Source organism: Aptenodytes patagonicus, chromosome 3 (genome assembly GCF_965638725.1).
Source record: "Aptenodytes patagonicus chromosome 3, bAptPat1.pri.cur, whole genome shotgun sequence".
Lineage (NCBI taxonomy): Eukaryota > Metazoa > Chordata > Aves > Sphenisciformes > Spheniscidae > Aptenodytes > Aptenodytes patagonicus.
In genome coordinates, this window is record NC_134951.1 from 90,816,638 (window position 1) to 90,834,872 (window position 18,235).

Below are 18,235 nucleotides of genomic sequence, written 5' to 3' on the forward strand. Positions count from 1 at the left end.
ATCATGACATTCCACTTCCCTGCATTTTTCTGCCTAATCTTGAAATGTAATCCACAATGAGAAGACAAATAAGAGATAATTGAAAAGGCTTTGGTTTTGAACACAGAACAGAATGCATATTTAGATGGCAAAGTATTTGCAATTCAATAGAAAAATCATCAACAAAAATTATTTAAGCATGTCATTTTGAGGGAAAAGTCTTAAGTACAACTGATTTAATGCATTCAGTGTATTGCTACTTTCAGACCATAATGGTTTGCTAATGGATTGATTACAAGTTCTCCATGCAATACCACAGCTGAAGACTAACAAAATACCTTGTGCACAAAGAAACATCTTGGAAATGCCAGGGAGTGGCACCACTTCTGTTATTATTGCTCTGAAAAGCTCAATAATTGCAGTTCTTCCTGGAAAGAAACAAAATGAGCAGAACCAGAATCTCATCTGGAATGAGGTACAAAATGAGATGAGATCTGGAAAGCCCATCACACAGACTTTAGAAGATTCAGCTATTTGTCAAGGAAGATACCCTCTTAGTTTCATGGAAAAGATCAGAATATAAAACATTTTAGTTCACAAGAATGGAAACAAGTAAACAGAAGATCCTATTACAAAAACACCAATCCTTGCAATAAATGCAGCAGAACTGAAGAAGCGAAACTGCAAGAGGGTTGCAGTTGTTGGACCTGAATCGGCTCACTAGGCCCACCAGTGGATGATGTTGGAGCTCTAAAAAGCACCTAGCTAAGGAAAAGTCTACTTTTCAGAAACAATTTCTAAGAGGACAAAAAGAGAAGGAGAAAAAAATAGTTGACAATTATGTTGGGCTCACATGGGAAAAAACTATCATATTTTATTGAGTATTTTCATCCGGGGATGAAAAGAGACAAGATGCTCCATATCTCTGTTTTGAATGAATAAACCCAATTTCTCTAAACGTATACCAAACAGCACTTTTCTACAATTCACAAAAATCATACACTTCAAAACTAGTAAGTAGGCAAGAAAAAGCTATGAAAATATTTGAAAACTTACAGCCTTACATTCTGTGAAAGAGAAGATACCAATATTAGCCTGGCACAAAAATCCTGCTTTTCCTTGTACAAAGGCCACACCACTTAACAGAACCAATTCTCCTCCCCCTTTTCATATCTGCTTTGCAGAGAAACATTTTTTTCATCCAGTGATATGTTCTGAATGTTTAGTCTGTGGCTGCGGACATTTTACATATCAAGAACAGTAAGTAAAGGCTAACAACAAGAACAAACCCAGGATCTTAATTATTTTGTTTTCTTGGGCTTATACATAACCCACCGCCTTTCTGACCGCAGTAGTCTACAGTGGCACAGGGGACAGCCAGATAGGACAGCTAAGCAGACCAAACGTATCTTTGCTACTTCTTCCAAGCTTGACACTGCTCTCCCCATTCTGAGTACTTGCTCTGGCACTCATTTGATCACACAATAAGATAATTCAATTTGCTAACCCAAGGGAGGAGGGGGGCGAAAAAAAATTCAAGCAAAACAAAAAGAAAATAAATAGTTTTCTGCTGGATTAGTCAAGTGAATCAACTTCTCATGTACTTAGAAAAGTACCAGAGCCACTGCAACAGAGCAGTACAGCCATGCTGCACCAAAAACAGAGGAGAGTGAGTAACTGGGAATACTCCATGCAGAAGCATTAAGATATGAGAAGTCTGTTTAACATCCACCTACTCCCAGACTTACTTTTTATCCACCATCTAAGAGCCTGCATGATACACTTCAACTTCAGTGATGCAGCACTGAGTACTTTCCCAAACACAGGCCTCTCTCTCTAAAATCTAACTATGTCAGGTATCTAGTAAAACGTCTTTGTGGTTTTTATTTGAAACTTCCAGGACAAGCTGCTTTTGATGTCATACATGATAAAAAAATACATATATTAATTTAAAGTATATGGGGTTTTTTTTAAGGTCAAACAAAATTTTAATTAAAAAGGTCATTCTAACTACAAATGCACCCGTAAAATAAAAACAGTCTCCCGGCTTTTTGGGGGTAGAGTGGGAGAAACTAAACTACAAGAGCGAACCAAGCATTTGCAATTTATTTCAATATTTTTATGCGTGTATAACTGTACAACAGACAGATACACAAAGTTGTTTAAACAAGTCGGTTGTACTCTCTTCCCACCCTAATTTGCATGCATTACATTACAGTTACACAAGACCACATACTATTTTTCCCCAGAACATCTGCCTCATTCAATGCACTGGATGGACTCTGATCCAGGAAGCGTTAGCATTGTGCACTGAAGGAAGCTGCTCTCTGTAGAGCCGTCCATTGAAAATGCGTAGATACACAATGATCAATACTAGAACGAAAGAAATGCAGGCATTTGGTAAGAGCATTACAAACCTGATAGACAATGAAAGACCCCCACAGGCTCACTTAGCACAGTGAAGATGTGTATCTTAGAAAAGATACACATCTCTAACGATAGCTCCCAGCTAGCAAATTTGAAGCTCCATCCCCCAGCAACAAAGAATTTTCTTTTCTCAAATTTCAAACAGTCTCCTGGTCACAACCATGTCAATTTTTACTACATTATGTAGCATGTTCTTCAAAGAGGGGGAAGTGCATGCCATTGTGTCCTTTTACAACCTCACAAGTGCTAGAAGCAGATACGAGATTTTCTGCAAGTAAATTCTGCTATCTTCACGGATTCAATGCCTGACTGCCCCGTTCAAAATTTTCTAAAGGAAAACCAGAATTTCACAGATTTTATTGGCTTTCTAGCCAAAGTAAAACCAATCTGTTTTACTTCAGTTCCATTCTGCCTGCAAAGCTAAGAAACGCAGCACAGACACGGAAATTGTCTTTTTAGGAGACTCAAGGAGATACTACGGTATCAATATACATTATATACCTTTTTCCTGCATTTGCAAGAACTGGCAATGGTACTTCAAAATCAATTCTGCAGCTGCTTATGCCTCAGGTTTAATTCCAGTTACTCAACGAAGCTTCCTAGCTCCCACCTACAAGCGAACGTAGACTTTTCCAGTTCGCTTTCATAACCCAGTTCTTTTCTGGCTTGTATGTTATCAACAGAATTGTTAAAAAATTCTGCCTGCCAAGTCCGTTACAGCTGATGAAGCACAATATAGCAAGAACCCATTCTTCTTTGCAAAAGTCTGTTAGAATAGATATGGGAAACAGTGACCTGTCAAAAAAAAAATATGCAGTACCATGGTAAACTAAGTTTGGTAACAACTCTTACGTCAGAATGTTTCTCTTTAAAAGAATTAAAGAAAACATTTTTATCTGATCCATTACAAATAACTTTTAGGTTCTTGAGATTTTGTCAAAATTCTGTGTCTCCTCAGCTACACTATTTTTTCTATTCAGCCAGCCTTCCTGACCTCCTTCAGCCAAAAAAAAAAAAAAAAAAAAGAGGCAAACAAGAACAACAAAACATTTACATGAAAGTGACAAAGTGTTTTAAAAAATAATAATCAAAGAGTAAGGGGAGATTCTTTGTGGTATTTATGTTTAACTTTTTTCCTCATTAAATAAAATGTAAAGTTCAGGAGCTTCCATACTAACAGAGTTCAGTTCCAGTAAGACAGACTTCTCAGCATCTGGACATAAAGTAATTCCCAGAGGAAATTAATCATAGGAAATCACAGCATATTTAATCATGTCTTAGTTCAGTTTACAAAAACTATCCCATCCCATGTATCGTTTTACACAAGCAAGCCCAGGGCCAAGGGCACTGTCACAATGTCTTGAATGGCATTCCAAAGGAGAAAAGATGATCGTCGCAGTGCTAGAACAGTCTTTATTCTTTCAGAGTAGTTAAATATTTTATGATATTTTTTGCTTTCACTGGGAAGAAAATAATTCTGGAAGAAAATAATTTCTTCAAAGTGCGGATCAGCGGACGCTATCTGTAACGTCTTGTCATAAGAACGCAATTCTGACGTATCTTCAACTCACCAGCATAGCATCTACATCTCATTTCTTCCAGAAAGCCGTAAGAACAGATGGACTAATTGTCAGTTCATCTTAAAAACGCCTGAAACAAGGCCCCCAAAGGCTGTCAACCAGCGCACGCCATCCCCGCTCCTGTCACCAGCGGGCTCCCCGGGGCTGGTACCCACACCTACTACAGCCAACGGCCACCGCACGCGCTTCGCCCAACCGCCGCCGCCCCGGGCTCGCGGCGGGCGCACGAGCACCTCGGCCCGACGCCGCGCCACACGCCGGATCTGCCGACCGCGGGAGGCAGCGGGAAGCCAGCCTGAGGAGGGCCCCCCCCGCCGGCGGCGCGCGCAGGAGCTGAGGGCGGAGGAGGGCTCCGCCGCCCGCCTCGACGCCAGCTTCCTCTGCTGCAGCACGCTTTCTGCTCGAAAATCGCCATCGGGTTTTTGTTAGCTCGGTAACCCGTTCGTTTCCGCGCCGGAAAGACAAAGTGGGGCCGGCGCCCCTCCTCGCCGCCGGGAACAAAAAAGGTTACTTCACGTCTTCCCCGGGAAGAGCCTCATGAAAGAAAAGATCACGCCTTCAGGAGAATATTTCTGAACGCAAAAAACCCGCCCCGTTGGGTGAAAATGCGCAATAAGAGAAAAGGCGAGACCAACTGATTTTCTCCACCATCCTTCCCAGAAGACGTTGTTTTTAGGGGACGGGGGCAAACACCGCGTCTCAAATGAACGGCATCAGTGATTTTCACATCTGGAGAAACACGCCACCTCCAGCCCCGGGGCAGTTCGTGAAACAGGGGCAACCGAAAAAGCATTAAACCTCTGGAAACGTCCGCTCGAACCACGGAAATCCGCCTGCGGGAGGGGACGGCAGGCTGCGAAGCCCCGGTGCCCGCGCCGCGCGCGGCCGGGTGGGTGTGCCGGCGGCGGCGCCCCCGGCCGGGCGCCCATCGGGCGGCGGGGCGGAAAGGGGCAGGGAGACGCGGGCACTGGGATCTGGCCGTGCTGCCCGCATCCAGCCTGCGCCGATGCCCCTGGGGCAGCGGCAGCCCCCCGCCACCGGCCCCGCCGCGCTCACGAGGGGAAAGGAAGGCGGGGGCGCGGAGCAGCCTCCGGACCCAGCGGGGACGGGGAGCGGGCTGTGCCCGGACCGCGCTACCGCCCCCTCCGCCGGGCGCAGCGCCCGCCGCACGGCAGCGGGGCCCGGCGGGCGAGGGCCGCCTGGCACAATAGGCACCGGGCGGATGTCGGGGCGGACAAAACGGCGCGACCCCGGCCCCCTCTCCCCGTCACGGCTGCCAGGGCGGCAGCATCCTCACTCACCCCTTCGAGGAGGCTCGCCGCGCCGAGGAGGGGCCGTCCCTAGCGGTGGTACCGCCGGTGCTCACTGAGCCGGCATCCCCGCGGGGCGGGGGCGGGGCGCTCCGGTCGGTGTCCCTCTGGCAACAGCTCCAACGTTATTCCCTGCACATAGCGGCTAACGGACAGAGCGGGGCACGGCACTGCGCAGGCGCCGCCCGAGCTCACACAATGCGGGGGGGCGGGGGAGAGCGGTGCGCAGGCGTCAAGGGCCGAGCGGCGGAGGAGCCGAGCCGCGCCTGCGCCGGCTTCAGACAATAGCTTGCTCCGCTCCGACCGCCGGGCGCCCACTGCGCACGCGCCGGAGTACGCGGCGGCGGGCGGCAAGCACCGCTTCCCACTCCCGTCCCCTTCGGCCGTGACTGGACCTGCGCTATACCCAGCCACTGCGGACCCGAGGACGTAGGCGGAAGAGCTGTGCTGTGCGCAGGCGCGAAAGCAGCCGCAATCCACAACAAAGGGGAAAGACGAGGCTGCCAGCACCCTCCTCCCGCTGCCGGGTGTGGGAGGTGGGCGGCCAGCGGGGACCCCGCCTTCCAAGGCGCACAGCGCGGCGCGCTGCATGCTGGGACCTGTAGTCTTTCGGCCGCATCCCGGCACGCCGCGTAGCTGGCGGGCGTGGCGGGTCCCGAGCGTTGCCACGCTCAGCTGTGGTGGGGGGAGGTCGGCGGCGGGTAGCGACGGCCGACGCTGAGGAGCCGGAGGGGGTCCCCGCACGCATTGTGGGAGTTGTGGTTCTTCCGGGAGCCCGCGGCGGTTGCGGAGAGCGGGAAGGCAGAGTGGGTCGAACTACCGTTACCCACCAGCGCTGCGGGGCGCCGCGGTGTGGGGCAGCGCCGGCTGCTTCCCCGGGAGCCGGCGGCGTCCTCATGCGGGCGCCCCGCGGGGAGCCCGCCCTGGAAGAATCCCTGGAGCGGTACCAGAGGCGTCTCCGAGGTGAGCGGGCACTGCCGCGGCAGAGCGGCGCGGGGTGAGGGTGGGCTGCTTCTCCCGCCGGCCGCTGTCGCCTCAGCCGGTGCCCCGGCGCGCCGCTGCCGGCCCCGGTTCTGTTGGAGGGTTCCGCCGTACCCGGCTGTCCCCTACCCCGCTGAGCGCCTGCGGGCAGGGGCCGGCGGGTCGCGTTGCGGGCCCGTGTGCGCTGTTGCGGTGCGGGACCGGGGGGCCGTGGGGGCCGGGCCGTCCCGCCGCTCTCCGGGGCGGCTGGGCTGAGGCAGCGCGGCCCGCGCCGGTCTCGGCGCAGTTGGCGGCAAGAGTGGAGTTGCTTCTGGTCCTCCCTAAACCCGATCGCTGGCGCAGTTAATGCTGTCACACGTAGTTGTCTGATCATAACTTGGCTTTGATAGGGCCGCTGCCTCTTTTAGTGGTGGGGTTTTTTTTGTTCGTGTAAGAGTTACAGCTGTCATTGAAACATCAAATTCTAGACAGGTGGTAAAGAAGAGGGTGCAAATTGATTCTTATGAGAGTGATTATTTTCCATGTCATAAACTGTTTTCATACCTGCCTTCTTATCCAAGAAGCACCGTGTATAGCCTGACAAGAGAGCACCTTAATCTCTCAGCTATGACATCTGGGCTTTACCAGCCTTCAGACTGTCTCTGACTTGTCAAAGTAAGTGTCCAAATTCTGAAGAAAGCCAGTAGATAATCTGTGGGTACGTCACCCCACTTAGTGCAAAAAGTTGTGTTCTGGACACAGTCCCCACACATCATGTGCTGTGATGCTAGTGAATTAAATGTATAGTTGCAATATAGGAAAAGTCATTGAAAAAGATAAAACAATGGAAATATTTTTAAATAGCTACTTGATACTTGATTCTTAGCAAGTATTTTATATTTCCTTCTCAAAGTAGCATCAGTTCTTTGCACTGAAGATGGATTTTATTTGTTCCAGAAGATGGAACTTTGAAGAATCATCTCTATTTACTTCTGTAGATTAAGCGGGCATGTAGATGCTGCTTGGCACTTGCGGGTAGAACAATTAGGAGATGCTCTGATATTTGTCATTTTAATATGCGTAGAGTTCCTTTTGTGATATGTAAAAACAATAAAAACCTATGAATTGCCATACATCGACACGGGTAATCTTAGTACTGTATCATGTTTCCTTTTTCTGTGGATGAGTATGGGAAAACACAGGATAATTTTCCTGTACTGGATTTGGACTTTCATGGAGGCAAAGGGTTTCTGCTATGACTTTTATTGACAAAGGAGGAGTGATAAATTAGGATTTTAAAACCGTGGTTGAACACGTATGATTTTGCTGCTTAATAAATCTTCTGATGGCAATATGTTTCTGCTTCAAGACAGTACTGTCACTCAGAGACATAGCTTTGTTTAGAAAGGCTGCACTTAAAGGGTTTTTATTCATTTCTGCTGCACTAGTATAGGCATAAGTACAAGCTCAGCCAGTATGTTGAAAATATGGTGTATTTCACAAGACACTTGTTTTTAGAGTGCTTGTCGTTGTCTTTTACATAGAATACTTTTTCAGGCTTGTTTGCTTGCTTTTATGCAGATCTGGGAGGGGCCTACTGTGTTACTGAGACATTTTATAAATTCACGTTCTCCTGTGATAGTTCAGTGGTTGACCTGCTTTTTCATTTTAGGCAATGAAGGCCAGTCAATGCTGGCATTTTGGATTACTGGCAAGTCCAAAAGGTGGTATGCGGGCAGTGGAGAAGGCAGATTTCTTCTGTTCATCCTCATCTAAGGAGATGTAGGGATGTGTTGGTGTCTTTAAATTCCGGAGTGCGCAGGCAGCATGCTTTGCTCAACATCCATCCTGCTGGGGCATCCAACCACCGTGGGATACAGTGGTTATGTTGAGCTGCCTGGGCCCCCTGCAGAATGCGATGTTCTCGGCTTCCTTACGTGGTAACAGCAGGTGAAGCCTTTGGTCTCCAAGCCAACTATGATTTCCCACAATTTCAGGATGCTTAATACTTTTTTATGTAAATGTTCTTGTGTGTGTGTAGTTTGGTAAGCTTGGTAAGGACTTTATAGTTCATTCCTTGATTCAGACCAGGCTTATCATGAAAATATGCTTTTGTAGCATTTTGCAACAGAGCTCCAGTCTTTCTGATTTTTGTCTTAGGCTCTTTGTGCATTTTAAATGTTCCAATGGAATTTCTCTTTCAACTGTTGGAGTTGAAAATCTGTTGGAGTGCTTGGGGACTGTCATATATATGATATCTTCATAGTTGTGATGAGCTTTTAGGCTTTTGATATGTGAAGTTTTGAAGCATGCTTTTGTACCAAGTTATCTGGACACTGTAAGTGACCTCTTCAACTTTCTCTTATCTTCAAAGGGCCTTTCTCAAGAATTTTGCATCTTGGGCTGTTTAACTCTGTATAAGACTAATATTAGAGCTCACCATATGTTGTGGTTTAACCCGGCAGGCAGCTAAACACCACACAGCCATTCGCTCACTCCTCCCCCTCCCCAGTGGGATGGGGGAGATAATGGGGAAAAGAAAGTAGAATTCGTGGGTTGAGATAAAGACGGTTTAATAGGACAGAAAAGGAAGGGAAAATGATAATAATAATGATAAAAGAATACACAAAGCAAGTGATGCACAATGCAATTGCTCACCACTTGCCGACCGATGCCCAGCCAGTTCCCGAGTAGTGGTCACTGCCCCCCCCCCAGCTAGCTCCCCCCAGTTTATATACTGAGCATGATGTCATATGGTATGGAATACCCCTTTGGCCAGTTTGGGTCAGCTGTCCTGGCTGTGCCCCCTCCCAGCTTCTCACTGGCAGGGCATGAGCAGCTGAAAAGTCCTTGAGTGGTGTAAGCACTACTTAGCAACAACTAAAACCAGTGTGTTGTCAACATTATTCTCATGCTAAATCCAAACCACAGCACTGTACCAGCTACTAAGAGGAAAATTAACTCTATCCCAGCCAAAGCCAGGACAGTATATCAAATGACTGGATGCATGTATTCTGTTCATACAACTTATTTTAATTTGATGTATTTCTGACTGGATCCCCTTACATTGCATCCACTATATTTTTTTAAATCATTTCAGAACATGACATTCTGGCGGCTGTTTCCCTTTCCATTCTGGGAAACACAGGCTTTTTCTGTGCAATGCCAAGATAGGTTTGATTTCATGCATCCAGGGGTGCCTCTCAATGTGTAGATATCAGTAGGGTATTATCACAAACATAACCCCAATGCAGGGTGATATAACATAAGTTCCATTATGTTTCTCAATGAACCTCTTTATTTCTCAGTGATGTACAATTTTTAACTCCTTTGACCTGTACAGGATTTCTCACATCATTACCACTACCGTTAGGAATTTACTGTAGGACAAACAGATCATTGTTACTCCCTAAGTTGTCAAACCTAATTCTTTACCTATTTTTCTTACATAGTTATACAGCTTGAGATTTTTCTCCAAATTCAGATCATTCCTGTCATCTGGATTCTGGAATTTCAGGTGGCGTGCCTTGGGTATTATTTGATGTTTTTGAAATACAGCGTTCTTAAACTGCCTGTAATGCGTGACATTATCTGGACCCAGGCTGATACGTGGCAACAGGTAATCACCACCCATGCTGGAGAACAGAAGAATCATTTTACAGCCTTATTCAGTTTGATGGAAGGGTGTGTAAGTTCTCAAAGAGTAATCGATTACTTCAGTGCAGCGTCCTTTGTTGTAAAGGGAAATCCCTCCAAAGAATGGCATGCACAGGGAGCCCAGGTGTTCAGTAAACTGAGTCTAGTGGCCAGAGGACAGAAAGCCAGACCAAAAAACCTGAATAAAACATAACAGGTCTTAGGGCCCGACAGAGATATTCTGATGAAATGACGAAGGTCCTATAACAGGGCTTTTCCCGAATAGTGTAGACCTTATGTAATGAAAGTCTTTAATGTTGCATGTAATACAGAGTTAGGAGGGTGGTATTTGTACAGTTGGGGTTATTAGGTTACTGTGTAAACTTTCACACAATTGAGACCATTTCAAATGAACCTCAAAGTCCTCAGGAGATAATAACATTTCTAATAAAAAGTTATTCTCAAGGGAATAGAGGTATTTTGTAAAGGAGAATAAGTGCTGTGCTATTGTATTCACGTTAATAGCTAAAAATTGGCAGGCATAGTATGAATGTCCAATGGGCCTTCTACTACACTAGTGCGAAGAGCAGAGTGTGATCGCTTTCTGCTACTTTCCCCGTTTCTCCCAACAGCAGTAAATACATGGAGAAGACTATTTAGAGCCCACTTCTTTGTTTCTAGCATTCACCTAGTTCCTTGGACAGAGAACTGTTAACTTATTTCTTTTATGTTGAGTTTTCTGCGAATTTAGTAAACAGCACTGGCTCACTTTTGGGCCAGTCACTGTAAGAGAAATAGCAAAGGAGGGGGAGACCATCCTTTTTAGGTACAGTGCCTGATACAGGCATCTTGTAAATCTACCCTAAGAAAATGTGGAAATTATGTCCTGTATTCCACTGCATTACTGAGTGCAGCGTCCTACGTAATTTCAGAGAATGAAGATGTAAGCTGTAAGAGGAACAGATGAGAATATGAGACTTCTACAAATAAAGTTTCATTTTGTGGCTGCTTTATGTGACTCCAAAAATAAAGTAGGAGAGATGTGAAGTCAAAGCTGTCCTAGGAAAAATGAGTATGTGGCCCAGTTACCAGCTCTCCAAGTTAGCTGTGACACTGAAGCAGCTAAGAATTAAATTGTAAATGGTGTAATCTATAATTGTAAATTTTTGGCTTAGGCTTTTTATTTTTATTTGGCAATTGTTTCTAAGTGTTCTGCTGAACAGAGCACATAATGTTCGTTTAAGGGTGGCGAATCTGTCAGAAGGAACTGGGAAACACCTGGAGTTTCTCACATGTGAGGGTCTCTAGACCTTAGGCATGTGCTTTAAGCTCTGGAGAAGGGGCTGGTTTAGGAACTCATGACAATGAATGCTGGAGCTCCAGAGAACAGTTTCCTCTTAAAGATGATAATTTGGTAAAAGCTGTGTTGAAAATCACCTATTTCTCATACTATGCAAAGCAACTATGAAGGCCAAGAAGCCAAATCAAATGGATCCATGATTCATTATTCTGAAACATCTGAGTGTTAAACACAGCTTAGGACTTTTTGAGGCCTGGCTTATGAACAGCCTGGTATCACTTATTGTTGTTATTGAATGTGTACATGTAAAATCCTAGCAGCGTAGGTAGTAATTGATAGGATACTTTCAGTTTCAAAGCTGCCATGTAGTATGTTAGTAGCATGGTAGCATACTTGTGTTTGGCAGCCAATAAAGAAGAATAGCTGCATATCCGAATGGTAAGTAAAGTAAATTCCAAGACGGCACAAAACACAATAAAAACGTACAAGCAAATTCTCAGTTTCAGTATTTTTAAGCAATTATTTGGCTGAAATGCTACCCCAGAAGAGGTACGTGATGTACTATTTTAGATTTCTAAGTGTCAGTAGAAACAAAGTCAAAGTTGATATACTTTTGGACAGTAAAGTTTTCTTTAAATAGGCATCATCTTTCTGTTTTCACTAACTGGTCTAATTTTCTGTTTTGTCAGTTATTGTTTCATGTAAATTCTACAGTGGTTTTTTTTATGACCTAAAGAATCACTGTAACTCCTTCTCTAACTTTCTAGGGCTGTTTTCTGATTGGGAACCATGGAATAGCAGAAAGTGACCTGTTTGTTGAATTTATAGCCAGTAACTTCTAGTCACCTTCCTGTAAACATTATTAGAATTGGACCATTAGCTTTAGATGACAGACTTATGGCAACTTTTTCATACAGTTGTAGTTTGTTTTCTTCAATTTATGTTGCTTAACACTTCTACCAGCTGGAGTTATTTTCCATATCCTTCAGGCAATTCTGTTGTTTTGGATGGTTGGTTCCTTTTCTAAGCTCTCCATTAACTCCCAGAGTATTTTCTATGGCATTTCTGAGTTCATGAATGAGGTAGCTTTGGTGCTTTCATTTAAAGGAGTGCTCTTTATGGACAGTCTTGGGCAGTGTCTGAAAAAAAACATCTTTTGTTTAGGCAATGCAAACACAGTTCAATGCTTTCTCTGTTTTTTCTGTTTCCACTTCAGTGACAAATTGTTCTGTCAACGTTTTTGTGGGGTTTTGGGGGTGTGGGGTTTGTGGGTTTGGGGTTTGTTTGTTTTTTTTTTTTTTCCTCCCCAAAGCTGATTACTACTTTGGAAATACAACTACCTCTTCCATGTTGTATTTTACTTCAGAGTGTCCTGACTCTAGCCTTTATCCTTTGGGTTTTTTTTTTTGACAAGTTGAATGGATCTGTAATGTGTCTCCTACATAAAAAAAAAAAAATGTTGTCCAGCAGTAGTGCTGACATTACCATATAAAAAACCTTCTACCAATTATATTTATACAAAGATACTTCTCCAGAAAAAGGATACCTATGCTATATTTTCAGGGAGTAATACTTAGATTTTGTAGTTACAGTGAGTACAGAAAATAACCAGAGTTATCAATGCTTCTTTCAGGACAGAGGAGTATCTTTATTCAGCATGTAGAATATATGGCACGTGCCATATATTAATTAATGTTTCAGTCAGGGCCCTATTGGTTTTGTCTAAAGCATTACGCTTAACTGAACTTAGTCTAGTCCAAAGTTGCATTCACGTTTAGATGAGTTGAGGGGTAGGAATATCTTTGTACCTAGAACGGTATGGTCTTGATCCTGGGTTAGGATCACTGGTTGCTTCTGTCTCTGAAATAATAAGCAGTAATGTATTTCTTTCTATTAGGTGTTTGGTCAGCTATGTCATTGCTAAGGCATTAGATAACTTATCTGCCTGTCCCTTGTGGCGATTACTGCCTGTGATTTATACATGATAGTTGACAACTTGACAGCATTTTTGTGGAGCAGTTGCATTTTTTTTTTTTATGTATTGGGTTTGATCCATCAGGTTTTGTTGCTAGCTTGCCATTTTTCATAATCATCTCAGATCCTTTAAACACTGAAAACCAAAGAGCTTTATAGTAAATAAAATTTATTTTTTGAAGTTTTAATCCAGATAAGTCCAATTTCACTTATATCCTCAGCTGTTCCTATAGGAACAGCTATTTAACAGCTATTTAACAGCTATTTAACAGCTAATAACACATCGATGAAGTTTTATCATACAACAGAAATATATGTTCGCATTTTATTCGTAGAGTCTGGTTAAGATGTAGGAAAGAAAAATGCAGATTGAATTTTAGATATGCAAATCATAGTACTGCATGCGAGCAGTTTTCTGCAGTATGTTTTTACTGAGGCCCTGTTTCTATAAAATGTACTATTACAGCAATAGCCTAACTGAAAAAGTTAGGTTGAATGTGTGAGCACTTAAAAATTAATGACTTCTAAATTCATTACAAAATTATCATGTTGTCTTTAAACAAATGTTCTTAGTAGTTTGCATCCACAGAGGTTCTTTCTACTTCTTTCATATTTAAAAAGAATAGTTTTACATTGGTAGAAACAACACATGGAATCTTTCCACTCGGTAATGCATCTTCTTTTATCCTAATGCCCAAAATTATGTCCCTTATTTAGGAAAACAATGTTACAATGTACTTATTCCCTTTTACACATCCAGTTCAACTCTTACTGAAGTAAATGTTAGCTCTTCAGTGTCTAGTGAATGTGAGGACAGACCATTGGAAGCTCCTAACTCCCAGTTTCCCAGTGGTGAGTTTTTGCTTATGGCAGCAGCTTTTGCAATTTGGAAATCAGCAAGCTTTTAAGAAACTTTGGCAAGTATGTGATGAAGCTTTCAAAAAATGTGGTGACGTTATTCCAAAGGCAGGAAAGTGTAGTCAAGAAAAGTAGACATCAGTGTGCCATTGATAATGATTTTAATGTGCTTCATTACTATTGCCTGGTATATTTCTGGAAAAAGAGGACATAGCATAAGATCTCTGTTATCTTTGAGGATAAAGTAGTAGCTTGGAGTTCAGAAGCTGTAATACTATGAAGAGAGAGAAGTTCTGGGAAAAACTGTATACGGGCCTGTTTGATTTTGGTTTGTTGTTCTTCACTGGCTATGGAGCAAATATTGATACTCTGGGGTTCTCTGACAGAGGTCTACAGTGAATGTGGAAATGAAGGAATTTTATTGCTTTCAGATGACACACCACGTAATAACTGACATTGAACACTTCTTGGCAACAACTTGTTGCAAATAGTTTGCTAAATATTTAAGCCACTGCATCAGTGAGATAATTCTACCATTTCTCAATTAGCTCTCCCACCCTCATAGCATCCTGGAATGCTCAAGAATGGATGAATCACTTAAATATGGCAATAGAGGAATATTAGACCTAAACCCCTCTTTTTTGAGTTATTGCCTTGTAAATTGTATTTCGGTTTACTATAATAAATTCTGACTACTTAAAATGTGCTTTTTATGTCTTCTTTTACATTAACATCGTTAAGGGATGGAGCACCCGAAAATCAAAAGTCGTAAGATGACTGGGCTATAAAAATAAGTGCTGAGAGAAGATTAATAGGTCAGAAACTAGTCAGGTTTTTATTAAAAACTAGCAGTGCTAAAAAGTAAGTGATGGCTGGCATACTGGACTGAGAACCATGTTCTTAAATATAATGCTTTTTTTGGGGGTATTTATATTTTTATAAGCTATTGGTAAGTTACAACCAAACAGAGGAAAAGACTGAAAAGGACTGTGAAAACCATTACAGTGGGGGAAAAAAAAAATCTATTTCCCAACTTCAGTCAAGATGTTGTGAACTTGAAAAAGATCGACAAAGTGAAGGCAGAAATACATATCTTGCTTTTGTTCTCTGACTTGAACTGCTATTCACCTTTCCATTTGGAATAAAGGAGCTATTAACATTTGTAACCAGCAGCATATATTATACTCTGAGGCATGTCTTCTGAATTCTACATAGCGAATGCTTAACTGATTTTTTTTTTTTAAACTTTTTTTGCCTATGAGAAAAAATATTTTCTGTTAGTTATTTGTGCACCATATCAATCTACAGATTACAAACATGTAAAAATCAATGAAGGACGTGTGCTGGAAAGCTTGCCATTTTTCTAGTTGTAGCAGTTGCTCGAATAAAAGATGTTACCTTATAAGCTTTGTCTCACAAGAGTGGAATCCCTGTTCTGTGGGCATTTATACCTGAATGTTTCATATGCAGTAGTCCTAGGGGAGAATAACCCTCTGAAGAATTCAGGGCTAAATGAAGAAAATAGCTATGATTTGATGTTTCTGAAAGTAAAGTAAGGTTTTGAGAGTGTGGGGTTTTGTTTTATTTTAAATTATTAATAACTGTTAACTACTAATGAAACTTTTCAGACTAGCTTTGCCTGGTAGTCACAAATGTCTGTGGCATTCCTTTTGAGAAATGTAAAAGAAACATGTCTTCATATAGTCTTGATAAAGTGGCTGTGAATGGTGATGGAGGACTGCCTCACTGAGCATGTATGCTCTGTGACTGTCGTATGGGTCATTTTCTTGGTTCACTTGATGTTATAGTAGAACCTAGAGATCCTACTTTGAACATTGCATAAAGCCATACTGCTCAGGTTACTAGTCTGTCTTCTGTAGTTAGTATATACATTGCTTAAAGGGAAGAGAAATGAAATACTCATCTCCCTTTGTACATAGGCAGTTGAAAGAAAGAAGTAATAAGTGGGTTGCCTGAAGTCCTACGGTGTGAACTGCAAGTATCATTATCTAAAACCAAGCCCATATTTTCTGATTCCCAATCCAGTTGTCATCTCTCAGCTGCAAATCTCTCAAGTTTCTTCTCTGGCATATTGGAAATGTTCAGCTATGTTCAGAGTGATATGGCATTTATGATTGAAAAGCTTTTGACTTTTATGAAGTCAGCTGAATCAAAAAATAATAAAAAAAGGAATATAAGAAAAAACATATTGAAAATGAGAAAAGGCCATTACTGTATCACCCTCCAGTAAGTCAGTTAGTTCTTGAAAGGGTTCATAAAAATATTTGTATTTGTCTGGAAAGAGTTTTTTGTTGTCTTCAAACCCCCCCCCCCCCCCCCGAATAATCATAGAATAGTTTGGGTTGGAAGGGACCTCTAAAGGTCATCTAGTCCAACCACCCTGCCGTGGGCAGGGACATCTTCAACTAGAGCAGGTTGCTCAGAGCCCCGTCCAACCTGACCTTGAATGTTTCCAGGGATGGGGCATCCACCACCTCTCTGGGCAACCTGTGCCAGCGTTTCACCACCCTCAGCATAAAAAATTTCTTCCTTATATCTAGTCTAAATCTACCCCCCTTTAGTTTAAAGCCATTCCCCCTTGTCCTGTCACAACAGGCCCTGCTAAAAAGTTTGCCGCCATCTTTTTTTATATGCCCCCTTTAAGTACTGATAGGCTGCAATAAGGTCTCCCCAGAGCCTTCTCTTCTCCAGGCTGAACAACCCCAACTCTCTCAGCCTTTCTTCATAGCAGAGGTGTTCCATCCCCCTGATCGTTTTTGTGGCCCTCCTCTGGACCCGCTCCAACAGGTCCGTGTCTTTCTTATGCTGAGAGCTCCAGAGCTGGATGCAGTACTCCAGGCGGGGTCTCACCAGAGCAGAGTAGAGGGGCAGAATCACCTCCCTCGACCTGCTGGCCACGCTTCTTTTGATGCAGCCCAGGATACAATTGGCCTTCTGGGCTGCGAGCGCACATTGCTGGCTCATGTTCAGCTTTTCATCCACCAGTACCCCCAAGTTCTTCTCAGCAGGGCTGTTCTCAATCCTTTCATCCCCCAGCCTGTATTGATACCAGGGCTTGCCCTGACCCAGGTGCAGGGCCTTGCACTTGGCCTTGTTGAACCTCATGAGGTTCACACGGGCCCACTTCTCGAGCTTGTCCAGGTCCCTCTGGATGGCATCCCGTCCCTCTGGCGTGTCGACCGCACCACTCGGCTTGGTGTCATCTGCCAACTTGCTGAGGGTGCACTCGATCCTGCTGTCTATGTCATTGATGAAGATATTAAACAATACTGGTCCCAAAACGGACCCCCGCGGGACGCCACTCGTCACCAATCTCCATCTGGACATTGAGCTGTTGACCACTACCCTCTGGATGCGACCATCTAACCAATTCCTCGCCCACCAGACAGTCCACCCATCAAATCCATACCTCTGCAGTTTAGAGAGAAGGATGTTGTGGGGGACCGTGTGAAAGGCCTTACAGAGGTCCAGATAGACGACATCTGTAACCCTTCCCATGTCCACTGCTGTAGTCGCTCCATCATAGAAGGCCACTAGGTTGGTCAGGCAGGACTTGCCCTTGGTGAAGCCATGCTGGCTGTCTCGAATCACCTCCCTGTCCTCCATGTGCATTAGCATAGCTTCCAGGAGGATCTGCTCCATGATCTTCCCAGGCGCAGAGGTGAGACTGACTGGCCTGTAGTTCCCCAGGTCTTCCTTTTTTCCCTTTTTAAAAATGGGGGTTATGTTTCCCCTTTTCCAGTCAGTGGGAACTTCTCTGGACTGCCGTGACTTCTCAAATACAATGGATAGTGGCTTAGCAACTTCATCTGCCAGTTCCTTCAGGACCTGCAGATGGATCTCATTGGGTCCCATGGACTTGTGCACCTTCCGGTGCCTTAGATGGTCTCGAACCTGATGTTCTCCCACAGTGGGCGGCTCTTCATTCTCCCAGTCCCCACCTTTGCCTTCTGCGGCTTGGGTGGTGAGGCTCGAGCACTTGCCGGTGAAGACTGATGCAAAAAAGTCATTGAGTATCTCAGCCTTCTCCATATCCCGGGTAACCAGGTCTCCCGTTTCATTCCGGAGAGGGCCCACATTTTCCCTTGTCTTCCTTTTATCCCCGACGTACCTATAGAATCTTTTCTTGTTGCCCTTGACATCCCTGGCCAGATTTAATTCTATCAGGGATTTATCTTTCCTAACCTGAT

At 43.9% G+C, this 18,235-nt stretch overlaps 2 protein-coding genes across 7 annotated transcripts in view; one reads left to right on the plus strand and one right to left on the minus strand.

The window, feature by feature from the left end:
- The window catches only part of CEP170 (centrosomal protein 170), a 105,931-nt gene extending 100,487 nt beyond the window's left edge, over positions 1-5,444 (minus strand). For all 5 annotated transcript variants that reach the window (XM_076334208.1, XM_076334207.1, XM_076334205.1 and 2 more), the window contains exon 1: positions 5,288-5,444. The gene's annotated coding sequence lies outside the window, so the exon portion shown is untranslated. The remainder of the gene's footprint in view (positions 1-5,287) is intronic.
- A 434-nt stretch (positions 5,445-5,878) lies between these two features.
- Positions 5,879-18,235, plus strand: part of SDCCAG8 (SHH signaling and ciliogenesis regulator SDCCAG8) — a 119,563-nt gene continuing 107,206 nt past the window's right edge. For both annotated transcript variants that reach the window (XM_076334210.1, XM_076334211.1), the window contains exon 1: positions 5,879-6,259. In XM_076334210.1, coding sequence (XP_076190325.1) covers positions 6,193-6,259 — 67 coding nt within the window. In that variant the 5' untranslated portion in view covers positions 5,879-6,192. The remainder of the gene's footprint in view (positions 6,260-18,235) is intronic.